At 34.2% G+C, this 16,851-nt stretch overlaps 1 protein-coding gene across 5 annotated transcripts in view; it reads left to right on the forward strand.

Moving 5' to 3' along the window:
* Positions 1 to 2,756: 2,756 nt before the first annotated feature.
* The window catches only part of LOC133194171 (rho GTPase-activating protein 15-like), a 43,860-nt gene continuing 29,765 nt past the window's right edge, over positions 2,757 to 16,851 (forward strand). Inside the window, exon 1 of one of the 5 annotated variants that reach the window (XM_061330172.1) lies at positions 2,757 to 3,460. In XM_061330172.1, coding sequence (XP_061186156.1) covers positions 2,807 to 3,460 — 654 coding nt within the window. In that variant the 5' untranslated portion in view covers positions 2,757 to 2,806. The remainder of the gene's footprint in view (positions 3,461 to 16,851) is intronic. The other 4 variants (XM_061330174.1, XM_061330169.1, XM_061330171.1 and 1 more) reach the window with 4 other exon arrangements.

Below are 16,851 nucleotides of genomic sequence, written 5' to 3' on the forward strand. Positions count from 1 at the left end.
AAAATGATGTGATTAAGTAACCTCCTTAAAACCTTTAGGTTTTGAAAGAAACCCAACAAATTCTCCTTATATAGTTCAAAGAATAGAAACTTCACGAACTCTTTATGCTCTACTAGGAAGTGGCATTCATGATCAAAAATGCGCTATCCCTTATCATTACTGTAAATATGTAGACGACATTTGTTATACCTAGACTCCTCCATGGGATTGAATTATCAAATGTAAGGAAAATGGATCTGGAGAAACTCGAAAGATATCAAAAGAAGGTGTTGAAGCAACTTCAAACTCTCCCCTAAATGACTGCGTCAGTAGCCACTATAGCCAGCAATGGAGCCAAAACGATAGAGGCCCATACTGATTCCTTTCCTTAATGTTGCCAAACATCCCTCAACATTAGAGCATCAAAATAGCAGTACGACAGTTCATAATAAAGTCTGGAAGTAAAGGTTCCAACTGATTAATTAGGACCAATTAAAAGTACGTAAGAAAAGTATGATCTGCCAGATCCACTCGATCTATTAGGAAATATAAGAGATACTTAATTAGAAGCCAATCAGTGGAAGCAGGAATAAAAAAAAATGTCATGATTATTGGCAAATTAAAAATGAAATTGAAATTTCAGGAAACGTTTCCCTACACGATCTCAAACTACAGACAAATTCGTGTTGACATCCTCATCTACTATGGCAGGCAAGTACAGATTCTCCTAATGCTTCCAGGAAAGCCATTGTAAAAGCCCAACTCGCAACAAACACCTACCGGTAACAAACCAACACAAACAAGTTTAATCAGTATGAAGTGAATAGAGAGTGCTTGTTATGCCAGGAGAGTATAGAGGATAGGCTCCATTTCTTGTTAAAATGTCGCCTATTCTATACATGACACTAGACAGCCATTATACGTGACCGAACTAGCATATCCTATCTCAGCAAGGAAACTGGTAGCCAGGAGTCAAATTCATAATTATATATCAAGACGAGAGAATATTACTGCAAATCATTATCGACTCCTCCCATACTATATTTTCACAGAACAACTCAAAAAACTTCATTGAAAATCCAGGGATTTACAGAGAACCTGACCCGCAACATAGTATTCGGTCTACACTGTCATAGAGCAAGACGAAGTGAGAGAGTCTAAAAACAGTGTGGGGAAATACCTGTGAAAAGGGCTGAAAACAGTACGAGGAAATACCAGTGAGAAAGGTCAAGAAATACTATGGAGAATATTCAGAGAGAGAGAGAGAGAGAGAGAGAGAGAGAGAGAGAGAGAGAGAGAGAGTCTGCAAACTGTGGGGAAAATTTGCTCACGGCCTACAACTAAATTTTAATGTAGGGTCATGTAAATATTGAAAAAAAAAAAACAAATAATTTATGCTGATGTACAATTACTTCTCTTATTTTAAAGGCTGACTTTATATAGCACTCCTAATTTTATATTTATTGCACAATAGTGAAGTAGGTTTTACTAACTCATTTTCATCCATCACTTTTCTCTTTTTGATTCAAATTTTATCCTCTTTTCTATTATATACCATCTTCTGGGATGATCCTTTAGTAGGGACTTCCCTTACTGAACTAGACATTGATTCCTCCTTCAGGCCTGAAATAGAACACAGGGGTGGGGCGGGGGGGGGGGGTCTGCTCCTCCACTTTTTCTGAGTATTGCTATAGTAAACTTTCCCGCTTTTTTGTGTTAAGGTCGAGCACTGCAAAATTCCATGATTTGGACATTTAGTTATTTTTTAATTGTCAGAATTATTCTGAGAAGCCCCCCCCCAACAATTTAGCTTTTTGTCCAAGGTTGCTCGTCAGATTTTTTGGAAGCCCCCCCCCCTTTTTTCAAACCTTTGCTACGGGGCTGTCCTAATTATTTTCATTTACACATGTATATGTGAAATAAAAATGTAAATATAGTTTAAAATGCTTTCTAAATAATTAGAATACAAGAAGCACTGTGTGAAAAATATCAATTTTATTCAATGGATTATTTTCACTTTTCAACGCTAAAATACTTAAGTTTTTACATGGAAAAATTCATGATATTTCGCCTTAGTTTCAGATGTTTAAATGCAACAAAACGCTATTTATTGCCTAAGGGGACAACCCAACGATTTGATTCGGGGCGAGGGGGTGCTAGCAAAATTTTAATTAGGAAACAAATATATATGGAACCGAATATTTAGTGTGCGAGATAACAAAGTGACAAAACTTTCGACCAATCATATGCAATGTAACAAAAACATTCGGAAAATAGTAAACAGCAGAGGGCGATGTCTGCCACTTGTGAACTTCCGGAATAACGAGTAGCAGTTTCCTGAACAAATTTTGTATCAGAATGTAGACACAAAGTGATACACACAACCTGTACAAAGTTTAAACGGAAAGTGAAGCGTGTTAATGATTAAACAAGGGAGTTCGTTATCCATGGTAAACATCTGCTGGTGCCCGATTACAGCAAAGGGCTTGTTCAGGGAAAAAAGTCCAAAACTTTCATTTTAGATTTCATATTCATAGTACAAAGTCTTGATAATTTAGAATAAAAGCAAAGCAAGATAAGGCCAAAAGAACTCTAAACATTTTGAGTTTTTATTGATGGAAATTGAATGCTGCAAGAAAACCACAACCTATTTGATCAATTGAAGTCAGATAATAACTTGTTTTGAAATCGTAAGACAGAACCTAGAACTGCCCTTTATGCCTGAAAACTCATGAAACAACAAACAGACAAATTTTCCTGTTCCTGTTAACCCATTTTTTTTAAATTTGAAACTTTAAAAAGAAGCTAATTATAAAAGCTAATCACAATGAGTTTTGATTTGGGAAACACAGGCTCAGATGAAGAGGAATATGATCCATATTCAATGATGCCTGTTACTAAACTTGTGGCCTTGTATGATTATTCTTATCAAGATGATGATGGTCATATAGTTCATATGAAAGAAGGGGAAAAATATCATCTAATCCAAAAAGAGGGTGATTGGTGGGAGGTTATTAGAGACATGGGTAATTTGGACGATCTCTCGTTCTACGTTCCTGCTAATTATGTACGTGTTGTTGACAACAGCGGAAGTAATGTGGACGCCACAACAAAAACGGATGATTCAGGACTTGAGAGGGATGAAGAAATCAGATCAGGAAATAGCACACTAGATGAAGATTCCTCTGACCTCTCAAGTGCACAAGTGACTCCGGAAAAAAATGTCGGCAAAACAGAAAATGGAGTGGTGGGATTAAATAGCAAGATGGAGGAATTAGGCAGTGAGGTAACATTCGAGCGAAAACAATCAACCACCTTTTCCACATTCGGGACTCAGACCACAGGGTCTATAAATCTAAACACTAAGATTGCTGAAAACAAAGGATATAGAAGAAGTTTTTCAGATGAAGGAGATTATGTGAATTTAGATGAGTACAGACTTAATGCTGGTCTGAATTCAGAGAGAAGAGATGGGACACAGGTGAGTTATGTATTATTATTCCAAAATGAAATTTTATTCTTTTTTAAAATGCATGAAAAAGGCGTATAATAGTTTTGTGAAGTCCTCTTACAGCAGAAGAATTTTTCTACTTAATGATATTTGTATATATGCAGGTTGAGTTTCAGGGCAAGATTTCTGTGCGTTACTAGTCAATTAAGGCCATATTTAAAAAAAAAAAGCTAGATTTTCATCCTTGAATGCCAGATTGTTATCCCTCCTCAATTTTTTAATTTCTCTTTTTTACAAAAAAAGTCCATAAAATTTAAGAGTTGGACGTCTTGATCATGTTGATTCTGATCAGGATCAGCATTCAAAACATTTTAACTTTCACTTTAAAGCATGATTTGGACAGCTGACAAGTTGTTGTCTGCTGTGATATGTATAAACAAGGAAGTGAAGTTAATTAGGCTTTAAAAAAAATGTTTCGGTAAGCTGACCTACCATAATTTTTATCCACCGACCTACCACCTTTTATTCCAAATCTGTATTTTGAACTGTACTTTTGTTAAAAAGTACAATTTTTTCATAGTGTAGTCAATAAAATGCATGTTTCAGATACTGTAAAAACATGTCTAACAGTTTTAAAGAGTACACTTGTTTTGTTGTGTATGTTTATTCATATATGTGTTTGTATATATGAAAAGAAAAAAAACCCAGCATATTGAATAATTAACTGATGCTTTCAAAATAAAAAGTTAAGTTTAAAGAAAAAGTTATCACCTACCTTCCTACCGTAATTTTCTTTGGCATCACATGTTACTGCATGGAAACACACACATTCTTTTATTTGGCCTTATTCAAATCATGACCCTCTCCCCCACCCCTCCTGGGGTATGATGGGACCACATATGTTAAACTTTTCAATACTCAACTGATTTCTGCTTTTCTCTAAGCAAAGTGCTCAGGTGAGTGATGTGGCCCATGGGCCTTTTGTTTGGGTTTCCCATCGCAAAACATGAACACTGCCATTCTGTGTATAATAATTAATAATATATATGATGACTATTTCAGGAATTTATAATTGCATACAAAATAACGGTATTTTAGTCTCCGTATCACAACATGTATTGTGCAATAGAAAATCATGATATACCTGGTATATCGATAAAATCATGCATCCAGGGCTACAAATTATTGTAATTTAGGAGTATTAAAGACCAATGTTAATGTCGATTCATTGGTAATATATGTATAACAAATGTACATTAACATTGGTCTTACTGCTAACTTGTCGGTCTAACTATGTGTTGGACATTTTAACAGTATTTTAAATTTCTTTGGAAAGTGCATTGGTTGGTTTGTTTGTTTAACGTCCCTTTTGAGAATTTTTCACTCTTATTGAAACACAACCACTTGCTGGTGGAGGGCTGCAAATTTTAGACATATACTCTGCACTCAGGGCCATTGAGCAGTGAAGGATCTTTTTTGTACCAGCAACTACTGTGATTAGGACCTTGTTTTATACGGTCTCATCCGAAGGACCGGTCACCAGGTCCGTCAGTGGGATTTGAATCTGCAACGTAAGGATCAGCACCCTACTCTGTGACTCTAGAGCAAACACTCTAACAACTGTGCCATGCGTGTGACTAAAAGTGTATTGGTAGAACAAGGATAAAAATGTTTTACTTTCATGAGTAACAGTGACCAAAACCACTGTTAGTCAGTGCAATATTTCCTCTTAATTTTGTTCCAAAAATGATCCTCGGTCTCAGCAGGAAATTTACATATCCACGAGAGGCTGAAGAGTTTGACACAAATTTTGCTAAATGCACTCGATGATCTATACTTGAAGACATATATATTTAAGTATTAAATTATGCCTCAAGGCCCCATTAAAATTTGTGGTCTTCAGACTATTTCCTGGTGTTGATTAGATATATTGTCTTTTCATAACTCTACTGTACAGCATCAATAGTTTAGCCAAATGGCGGATTTAAAGGGGTGGGTGGGTGGGTGGGATGTACCCCTTAAAATTGTCAATTTCCTGTTAAATCATGGTACCATTCCTTCTTTGAAAAGAAATGATTATATATTATCAGGTAAAGGAGTTCAAGTAAAAGGTTAGATATTTTAATATTCTTTCATTGCAGCATTCTAAGGTATAACTCCCAGACTTTCATTCTACAGGACTTAGAATATTAATGAGTTCTAATTATCATCAGCACACTGTTCATTAAATTTGTTAATTTTAAAACAATGAGCTTAAAGTTAAGAAAATTTATTATATATTTATTCATCTGTCTTAAAAATCAAATGTTTCATTTATGAGTGTGGTGGCATCGTGTATGCTAATTTTATGTATTTCATTCCTACAGTATTTAGTTTTATTTATAAATTTAATTTATTAATAAATACATTCAAGTAATACATGCATGCATATCCTTCTGTAGCCCTTAAATACGTCATTACATGAAGCAGTTACAAGCCTGTGTTCATTGACTAAATTGTTATGGTGTTCATTTACTAAATTAATAAGGTCTAAGAAGAAAGCATTTGTTTATGGTTAAGTTCCAGCTGACCCTTAATTACTTTATCATGTATATGCACCATTGACTATGCTAAGGCCCAAGAAAAAAAAATTTTTTGTATGGTTACCCAACTGACCCTATACCTTTACGCACTGACCCAAATATATTTTTGTTGTTGTTGTAAAATTGTATTATTCAGTTCTCTTTTTAAGTTTTATCTCCCAGATATGGCAGCATATATTACACAAAATTCAAAAAGAGCATTGTAAGTCTTAAATTTTTGCCCAATTTCAACTTTTATGAAGCCATTGACAGCTTGTTCACATTTGAAGTGAAAAAATCACCCTTTTGATTTTGTTCTATGCTTTTGGGTCAAAGGAATGATATATACTGATTCAGTTGAAAACATCTTTGCTAGGCGAGGATTTCTGATCTTCAACTCGCCTAAAATCCCTTGGCGTATGTTGATATCACAAGTCGGGATCGTTTATATCACATGATCTCAAATCTTACTGCATACGTCATTGACAGAAATAAAAAGCATATTTATAAGTTAAAGTGTTTAAAGTATAATTAACAAGCAGGTATCAAGCAATTTTTATTTGCAATTTAAGACCTGCAAATGATCATAGCTATTTATAAAATGGCATATTATCTTACGGATCATTGTTTACTTTTTGTCATTCCCGAGACTAAAGAATCAAGATATATCCCAAATGAGATATTGTCATTAATACAAAAGCCATCACTAATTGGTTGAACGATATTAATAAACTCCAAATATCACAACTTGTCAAGAAAAAAATCTGGACTTTTGATAGCACCATAGGCCAAGGTTTTGTGAGGAGAGTAGCAGATCAGAAACCCTTGGCTAGGGAAGATGCTGAATAAAATGTTGGCCCCCTTCAACATCTCAGATTTCAGTAACATTTTCAGTTACACTTGTATTGAAGCATTATCAGTAGTACAAATCTTACTCAAGTAGTTTAGTGGGAAGTAAAATGAAATTCATCTACAGACTACTACATGTATGTGAATTGTACCAAAGCAAAACATAACCTGTAAAAAAATTTAGGATATTAAATATAGAAACTGTAGCCTTAATCCTTTGCATGCTATAAGATTTTAAAATCTAATCAAGAAATGTAAAACTTAGGGTTTCATTGAATTAAAACATGGCTAGTGGATTTATGTGGAAGTGATCTGGAGCATTTCTTATATAAAGAAGATGTGTTTGTGAAACACTGATTCCCCTGTTAATGGCAGCTTATGGCAAAGGTTAAAGTTTCTCAAATGCAAGTCAAAATCTAGCATAAAAGATAAAAAAAATGTTGGTACCCAAAGAAAGGTCTTGTCTCGAGGAATATACCTGTGAAATTTGAAAGCTCTAGCTGCAACTGTTCAAAAGTTATGGCGAAGGTTAAAGTTTTTTAAAAGTAAGTAAAATGTCAAGGTCAAGGTCAAAGTTGTTTGTATCCAAAGGAAGGTCTTGTCACAAGGATTACATATGTGAAGTATGAAAGCCCTAGCACCAACCATTCAAAAGTTAAGATCAAGGTTAAAGTTTTTCGAAAGTAGGTCAAACTCCTATGTCAAGGTCAAAGTGGTTGGTATCCAAAAGAAGGTCTTGTCACAAGGATTACATATGTGAAGTATGAAAGCCCTAGCACTAACCATATAAAAGTTAAGATCAAGTTTAAAGTTTTTCGAAAGTAGGTGAAACTCCTATGTCAAGGTCAAAGTGGTTGGTTGGTATCCAAAGGAAGGTCTTGTCACAAGGATTACATATGTTAAGTATGAAAGCCCTAGCACCAACCATTCAAAAGTTATGGCCAAGGTTAAAGTTTTCCAAAAGTAGGTCAATCTCCTATGTCAAAGTCAAAGGTTCAAAATGGTTAGTATCCAAAGGAAGGTGATGTCACAAGGATTACATATTTGAAGTTTGAAAGCCCTAGCGTCAATCATTCAAAAGTTATGGCCAAGGTTATTAAAGTTTTTCAAACTCCTAGGTCAAGGTCAAAAGGTCAAAGAGATTGATATCCAGAGGAAGGTCCTGTCAAAAGGAATACACATGTGAAGTTTGAAACCTCAAGCACCAACTGTTCAGAAGTTATGGCCAAGGTTAAAGTCTCGTAAAATTTTGCAAAAATTGGTCAAACTCCAAGGTCAAGGTCAAAAGGTCAAATATGATGGTACCCAATAGGGCTGTTGCGGTTCCAAAATTTTTCAGGTCGGGTCGGTTCTGTAAATTTTCGGTTCGGTTTCGGGTTTTTCGGGTCGGTTATTTACATTTATTTTAAACCTTTAACTTGAAAAATCTTTATTTGTTATATTAAATTTAAATTGAAACCAAGTCATAACCATGCGAACGTCTAGACATCGGTGACTTGGCCTACTATTAGCCACAACCTGACCATTCCTACTCGTTTTGATAATTATCTAATACTTCCGTGACAAGTGTTCTGTCATGGAATGAAGTAGATTTCAATTGTGATGTTTATTTATCACTGTTATCGTCATCATTCCTTTGATTTCGACGCCATTTTTTGATTGAACAGACTCTAATATATAAACCAGACCCGAACCGAAATCCGGAAAAATGGAACCGGAACCAAACCGAACAACTTGGACCGAGGTTCTCTGTTATTTCGGGTACTCGTGACAGCCCTAGTACCCAAAGAAAGGTCTTGTCACAAGGAATACACATGTGAAATATGAAAGTCATAGCTTCAACCAATCAAAAGTTATGGGCAAGGTTAAAGTTGACAACAGACATTCAGACAAACAGATAAACAAACAAACAGACAGACAGGACAAAAACAATATACCCTTGGGATCTTTCGATCCGGGGGCATAAAAATGTTTTACAGTGCCACCATTGGGGCGAGCGCAGTTGCACATCATGAAAAACAAGATGTGTTTGTGAAACACTAATGCCCCCGTATGGTAACTTATAGCAAAGGTCAAACTTTCTCAAATGCAAATCAAAAATGTTGGTACCCAAAGTAAGGTCTTGTCTCAAGGAATATACCTGTGAAATATGAAAGCCCTAGTAGAAACCATTGAATAGATATGGAAAAGGTTGAAGTTTTTCAAAAGTAATTCAAACATCAAGGTCAAGGTCAAATGGTTAAAATTAATGTGCGTAAGGAAAGGCTTTCATATTTCACATGTGTAAGGAAAGGCCTTCTCACAAGAAATATATGGTGAAATATGAAAGCTGAAGCACCAATCGTTCAAAAGTTATGACCAAGGTTAAAGTGTTTCAAAAGTAGGTCAAATGCCAAGTTCAAAGTCAATGGATTACAATTGTTGGTATCCAAAGGAAGGTCTTGTCACAAGGAAAGCCTTAGCAACAACTTTTCAAAAGTTGTGTCCAAGGTTAAAGTTTTCAAAAAGTAGGTCAAATTCTGAGGTCAAAGTCAAAGGGTCAAAGTTGTTGGTATCCAAAGGAAGGTCTTGTCACGTGGATTATATATGTGAAGTATGAAAGCCCTAGCACCAATTGTTCAAAAGTTATGGCCAAGATTAAAGTTGGGAAAAATTTTGCAAAACTGGGTCAAACTCCAAGGTCAAAAGGTCAAATATGGTGGTACCCAAAGAAAGGTCTTGTCACAAGGAATACACGTGTGAAATATGAAAGCCATAGCTTCAACCAATCAAAAGTTTTGGGCAGTGTTAAAGTTTTAGTGGACAAACAGACAGCTAGACAGACAGACAGATGGACAGACAGGGCAAAAGCTATATACCCCCGAATCTTCGATACGGGGGCATAAAAACATTACATAGCTTATACTTAAAACTTTGATCCACCTCCTCGAACTTCAAACCGCATGAGACGGTCTAGACTGTGATGTCACATGACGTCGTATGTAAGTTGTTTCTCTGTAACTGAGTCTAAAAAGGCCTTTCACAATTTTGTACAAAAGGCATTGTAAAGTAGACTTTTTTGTTTTGTTTAAGGACATACGCAACGTAGTTTGAACTTTATTGTCTTTTTCCCTGGAGTTGAAGAGTTCCAATACTTAAAGGAATTGTGTGCTACATTTGTATGTCTATATATGGTGTTGTACACTTCTTCTAAAACAAGTTTGGATATACAAAACATCTAGAATATGTGTTTAGTAATTTTTGTGTATTTTTCTTTGAATTATTCAAGAATTTTCATCAATTGATATCTTTTCAAAACCCCTGGTAATGCATTCTGATTTTTTGTCGACGAACATCTGATGGCACTATAATCTTAAATTAAGAATATCTTGAAAAACTACCAGTAGGTAAGGTACGTTGCGTATGTCCTTAAGCTCTCTGCAAGAACTTAATCCTAATACATGATAAAAAATGCGGGACTGTATATTTGCCATTATCGCATGGAATCCTGGTAGCGAAGGAATTCTGGGAAGATTGCACAGGAAATTTGCCTGACAATTTTACAGACTTCATTCCAAATTTCTTCTGTTCTTACATGTCAGTCCATTGAGCTCGCTGTGCTTGCTATTAGTGCATATCAAACCATGGCAATCTTTCAAAGATTTAGAAAATGAGAGTACAAAATAATACGATTAACATTAATTTATTTATTTTTAAAAGGAGCATGATTCCGAGTGTTTGTCAGGTCTTTTAGACAGTTAAACATTTTAGTTAATAATATAAGATTTTTACCTTAAATATACTACTATCTCTTGCAAAAACTTAATGACTTCATATACATTAAAAGCAGATTCATTATTAAAAATTAATCCATTGAGAGAATCTAGTAACTGCCAACAAGGATGGAGGGAGGCAATATGTGAACTACTTTACCAGTCTAATGCCTCTTGGTAATACACTTGAACTTTATTATCTTAAAAACCATGGATTTGTTGAAGTGAGATGAATGTCCCAGCTACTTTTTCTTTACATACTTTTTTATGCCTTGGGATTAATTTACAAATTGGGCCAAGCGTAACTTTATACTGGCATGGATTGAACAGATATTGTGATTCCGCAAAATTATGACCCCATGGAAAAAAGTGTGTTTACAGTATTTTAATCTTGATATCTCAAATCATCAGTCGATATCACATCTTGAAAGTTTTTTCTCAGTCCCATCAGGTTCAAGATAAAGAGGTTTGCATGTTTTCTGTAAGCATTAGGCATTTTAAAAATTGTGCTTCTTTGTTAACTGTTTTTATATTCTTATGATGCAGAAATTATTCAGAAACTTCTGCATACCACATGTCTAAAACCACTGTATTAAGTTCTCAGACTAAATGATATCAAATGATATAAAAATCAAAATGATATCCTTGGGGTTTCAGTGTCGGACTATTCAATAGCAGCATTATAATCTTGTTGAAAAATGTGAGGAATTAATGAAATCTCCTGTTTTTTGAATAAAGCACATGTGAAGTTAAACTACACATTAGATTTTATAATGACATTCCACTGTTTAGTGAAATTGATTTGAGTTATCTCCCTTTGTGTACATGTTACTAGCAGCTGTGTTGAGAGGGACAGACGAGCAGTATTATATATCTGTACTTCCTGATTAAGTATGCACAGACTGAATCATACAGCATATAATATGTACATTGATCACTTATATATCACACTCTTAAACATGTAAAACCAGTGCGGAAAAATAACATATATCCAAGTGATGTAAACATGCATATAATTAAATCTTATAATGACTAAAGACTATCAAAAATGAAATCTTCATAGATTTTAGAATCATCTAATAAATAAATATAGACTGGGTAGATATAAAATACTTGGTTACTGTTGTGAAATATATAAGGAATATTTGGAAAAGAAAGTGTGATAGAGGCCTCCGAATCCTCATTTATGTTTTCAACCCAAGCCCAGATATCCCTTATATTTCAAACCAATTATTATTGTATTTATTTTATCCTGCAACATAGTTTTACATTTGATCACCAAAACGAGCTTTTTTCAACAAATTTAGGCATATCTCTGCAGTTGAAACTATGCTGTCATGGCAAAAACCAATACAATACAGATTACATCACAATGCTTCAAGGACATCGGAATGCTATATTTTGGCATTGAACAAAATTAATATTACTTAGCTTTGGTTTATTGGGTTACCTTTATTTTGGTCAAATTGTAAGTGCATGCTATTTGCAGGATTAAGTAATTTTTAAGGATATTGCATTATAGCATTTTATTGCATTTAGCATTTTACTAGCATATAGAATTAAAACATGTATAATACATGCAAAATTGACTTGCAATAATTAATCAGTATACTAATTAATGTTGCCATGTGATCGTCTTCCTGTGATTAACATGTGATGATGTTAAAATTGTTAAATATTGTCTCCAGGAACCCTGTTTATGTTGGGTAGATTTCTACATGTGACTCAATACTTAAACAAATTTGTATTATATATATGCAATGTGTGCAATCTTTAGTTATTTCAAAAAGAAAATGTTTGGTAAATTATATTATTAATCCATCGTGTGTCAAAGATGAGTTGTATTTCAGCACTATTATTTGCAAACATACACATATTTGAGTTGATATAAGGAAATCAGTTCCTTAACTGCGCATTGTACGAATTTAATTCACAAATTTGTTCAGTCATGTCGATATATATAGTCTATGCAGTAGAAAATGTAAATTTTTTGGAAGTGGTGCATTTTAGATTTTAATTGTGTAATGGACAAACCGAGTCTATGGATGTACATACAGATGTAATATTAAGTTGTAGTTGTTTAAACATAAGAGGTCCTCCCCAGGCTTGGGGATAAAAGCAACAGGATGTAAGCTTGATAGCTCCACTATTATTAGTATGAGTGACAGAGAGGAAACTAGATGTATATATACGTACACATCCCCAATATTATCTGCTTGCTATTTCCTGAAAACATTTTGGATTTACGCGTGGGTCTTGTTGATTTGGGAGTATATCGTCCATGTTATTGTGACATTATTGAAATTTAAATCCTGATTTGTGAGTGTTGTTTCTTTATGGATTATAATCGGTGTGTGTGAGATATGTCGCTGTATTATAATTTAGTCACGGATTACAGTCCTCGGACTTCAGACGTTGTAGAGGAGCCCTATGGTCAGGTACTGTAACTGGATGTACCAAGTGGTACATTTTGCTTGTTTATCTTTATATGTCAGTCAAAGAGAGTTTTTTTTGGTCAGAATATTTCAAAATGCAGTCTTTTCTTTGAGCTTTGTCATTCCCTGTTTGAATAATTTAATATAGATAATAATACCTTTTACAGGACATCATTTACATGTGTATAACTAAATTATATAGATAAGAGAGTTTTTGCATCAATTGGATCTTGGCTTAAGCCACATGCATGGATAAATTCTTTCATTTTTCCTACAGAAATGTTAAGATGGTTCATTATCTACAAAAAAGGAAGTCACATTACAATTCAATGCATGGAAAAAAAGATGTGCAAAACTTTTAAGGACAAGATACTTATATCAGTAGAAGGAAGGTGTTTCCTTATTTTTTTGATAAGACAATTTAAAGTTAAGATAATATCATGGTTTGGTAAGTGCTGTATGTTTTACTGGGTTTTGTATGGGAGTTACACCAACATTATACAGGCATATGACTGTGTCCTATTCAGCAGATGGGAGACCTTTGCTCTGCTTAAGAGCCTTTATAAATGTGATCTACTTCTGCTGGGGAGTTATTCATCCTGCTAAATGTTGTGTGTATTGATTGATGCACACTCTCATTGTTTTTCCTGACCCAAATTCACAGCCAAATGGGGACAGTTTCCCTCGTAGGAAATGTCCTTCCCCCCAAGAAAAAAAATAACTACATTTACCCAATTTTTTTTTAGATTTCAATGAAACATTCTTCCCAAAATGGATCTAATAGGTTGCTTTTAAAAAAAATATGGGCCAAAAACACCGACTTTTTGTGTTTATAATTTTAAGTACTCTCAAGTTGTATTATGGTAATGATATAAGAAGGTCAATATTTTATCATACTATCCTATATTTATCATGTTTATAAAATTAAATTTCAATTTTCATAATTCTATTGAGCATAAAATCAGTACAAGTAGTTTGCTCTATTTAATTAAAATGGCTGAAATACATGTAAAAAGTCTTGGCTAATGGTCCATGGCCACTCACAAATTCATGTTAATCTTAGGATTTGATGTCTTCACATTATTTTATGATATCGTGTACTCGCTTAAATAAGGAATCAACAGTATTGTAACCTTGGGAAAACTGGATGGGTTTCACTTCTTGATAAGCAAGAAAAAAAACTTCCTTGGTACTTTGACTATCTTAACATATTACAAATGGTTGTTATGATAAGTGGTCTCTATATTTTCATAATTTTAGAACAAGTGTGTAAGGTACAGTAGTTTGTGATAGACTTAAACTTCTGGGGTTTTTTTCCAGATAAGAACAAGTCTCAATAAAGCTTATCTGTGGTCCCCGGTTACTCGTCAAATTTCGAACATTTATTAACATTTTTAAAAATTAAATTTTATTATTAACTAATGTCTTTATTATTTGAATCATCATCTAAAAATGTCAAACAATAGATATAGGCAGCATACGAAGCTGTGCATTGAAGGTAAGGTCCTTTGATTTTCATGAATATCAAAAGAAATCAGTGACAGGTACACACTTCAAAGCTTTCGTAAACACCGAGCACAGGTTTGTTCAGAGTCGAGTTTGAAATATAATGTGCATATTATATGTGTAAAGGTTGAGTGAAAATATCTTTGTTGAACAACCTTGTGCTCTATGTTTTTTAATTAAAAGTATTGAGATTTTGAATCTCTTCGCTGACTTCATTTACATGCGATTAACCTCTTTATGACCTGTTTAGAATCATAACAAGCCACGTGGATTTGTATCGTTACGGGTAAATGCCCCCAGTAATCGTGCTAGTTCTCAGTTGAAACGTACTCAGTTTTATATCGATCAGCATGAACTTGTTTGGTTAATCTTGTTATAGCTTTTATTGCCAAAGTTTTGTTAATAGAAAATTCTATATGTAGTTGATTGTGAATCTTGAACATATTATTCGTCTTTGAAAAAAAATATCATACCAAGATATTCTTTTTATAGTATCTATTAATATAAATGTCTCCGCCCATTTCCATGTAATAGAGAAACCGTAGTCTGATTGGGGGAAAATGTTCCGGCATTTTTTAGTGCGATAGGTGTTAAAAATAGGCTTGTATTTTTTGATATGTTTGATTATTCATTATAAATACACAATGTTTAATTAGAAATACTTCGTTATACACAATGAAAACAAACTAAATACTGTATGCTAATATTTAACCGGTAAACCAAGGATGTAAAAAGGGACCACACTACTATTTTTAGGGATATGTCTAAGAAAAAGATAGGATTAATTGGGATGGAAGTAGGGGGTGAAATGATACGCCTCCTTCACGATATGATACGTATCGTATAATTTTGTCTTGATACAGTTATTTTCGATACGATACATTTTGATAGAAAGAAACAAGTTTAACGTTGTTTTATGTTTTGTTTCATTAAATCCTGTCACTGAATCTACGTGCAAATTGACTAAAGAAATTAATTAGAATGATTTGACTGTTAAAGATTGTTTTACAAACTACCAGTCCTCAAAAATTTAGGTTTTTAAAATTAAATTACGCCGAGTAGCGTGTTTTTACTTATACCAAACCTGGCTGAATAACAAACCCGACCAAAAAATGAACTGAACCGAAAATGGAGATTTTGTACCGTGTATCAAACGGAGAAAAAATACCGCAGTGAATCGATACCACTGTAAAGTGTGAACAGTTTCACACCTAGATGGAAGAAGGGGTTTGCAGTTTAAAACAGTATACACATGTGTAATTTTGAAATTTTGCAAGAGTCTAAGGCTCTTTCGTCATGTTCATCATTCACATGTTCAAGATCTCAGATCCCTGCACCTGTTTAAGTGCAGTACTCCCAAACTGTCTTTTCTAATTCAGACCATCAGATATTCGGAGATACAACTGTATAGCTTGAGGATCAGATTTCAGCCTAGATGCAATTTGTTGAGATTTAAGAACTACAGTCAAATCTCGATATCTCAATCTTGATGAGACTGAAAAAAAACTTAGAGATATCCAAGGATTCGAAATATCGAGGGTAAAATACTTAAAGAATAAGTGGTATTTGGGATATCGGTGTTCCAGATACTGAAGTTCAACTGTATTTTATGCTGTGTTCATTTAACCATTGAGTATGGGTTTTCTGGTCTAATCTACTGTTTCAGATAGTACATTATACTCCTTAGTAATTTTTAACCTGCACCACCTTAAGTTTGATTCACAAACTTATAGTCCCTATTATAGTTAGCCTAGCTGCTAGGTGTACATATTTATTAGCCACAAGACATTGTCTTTACAGATGCTGAGTAGACTGTGTAAATACAAGACTGACTGTATACATATTAAGTTGCAGATTTAAGGGGGGTGCACCCCTAAAATTGTCAATGTTAGCGTAAATAATAGTTTCGTTGAGAAAATGTAAAAAATGTCTACTTGGTAGACCTCATTTTTACCCTACAAAATCTCTAGAATCCAGGAGCTTCTGGGGGCTTCGCCTCTTGGGCCCCCACCAGGACTTTGCTTTGGACCCACTGGGGGCCTCAAGGCAGCCGCCAGACCCCTGCCTACCCCCCTAACTTCCATTCCTGGATCCGCACCTGATATTAAATGATTTTTGGTAAAGTAGAGGACTGGATTTATTTTTTAATAAATCAAAAGTGGAATCAGTTATTACACTAACATGACATAAAAAGGTCATGATGGTTCTGTATTGTAAACTGGATTGTACAAAGCCAGAAATTAGAACAGGAAACTCAGTAACTGTTTTACAATTAATTGTATTCATATAATAACAATACTGATTAGCAATTCGTCAGT

The sequence above is a fragment of the Saccostrea echinata genome, unplaced genomic scaffold, assembly GCF_033153115.1.
Source record: "Saccostrea echinata isolate AGI-Se365-2 ecotype Australia unplaced genomic scaffold, CSIRO_AGI_Sech_v1 ptg000028l, whole genome shotgun sequence".
Classification (NCBI taxonomy): Eukaryota; Metazoa; Mollusca; class Bivalvia; order Ostreida; family Ostreidae; genus Saccostrea; species Saccostrea echinata.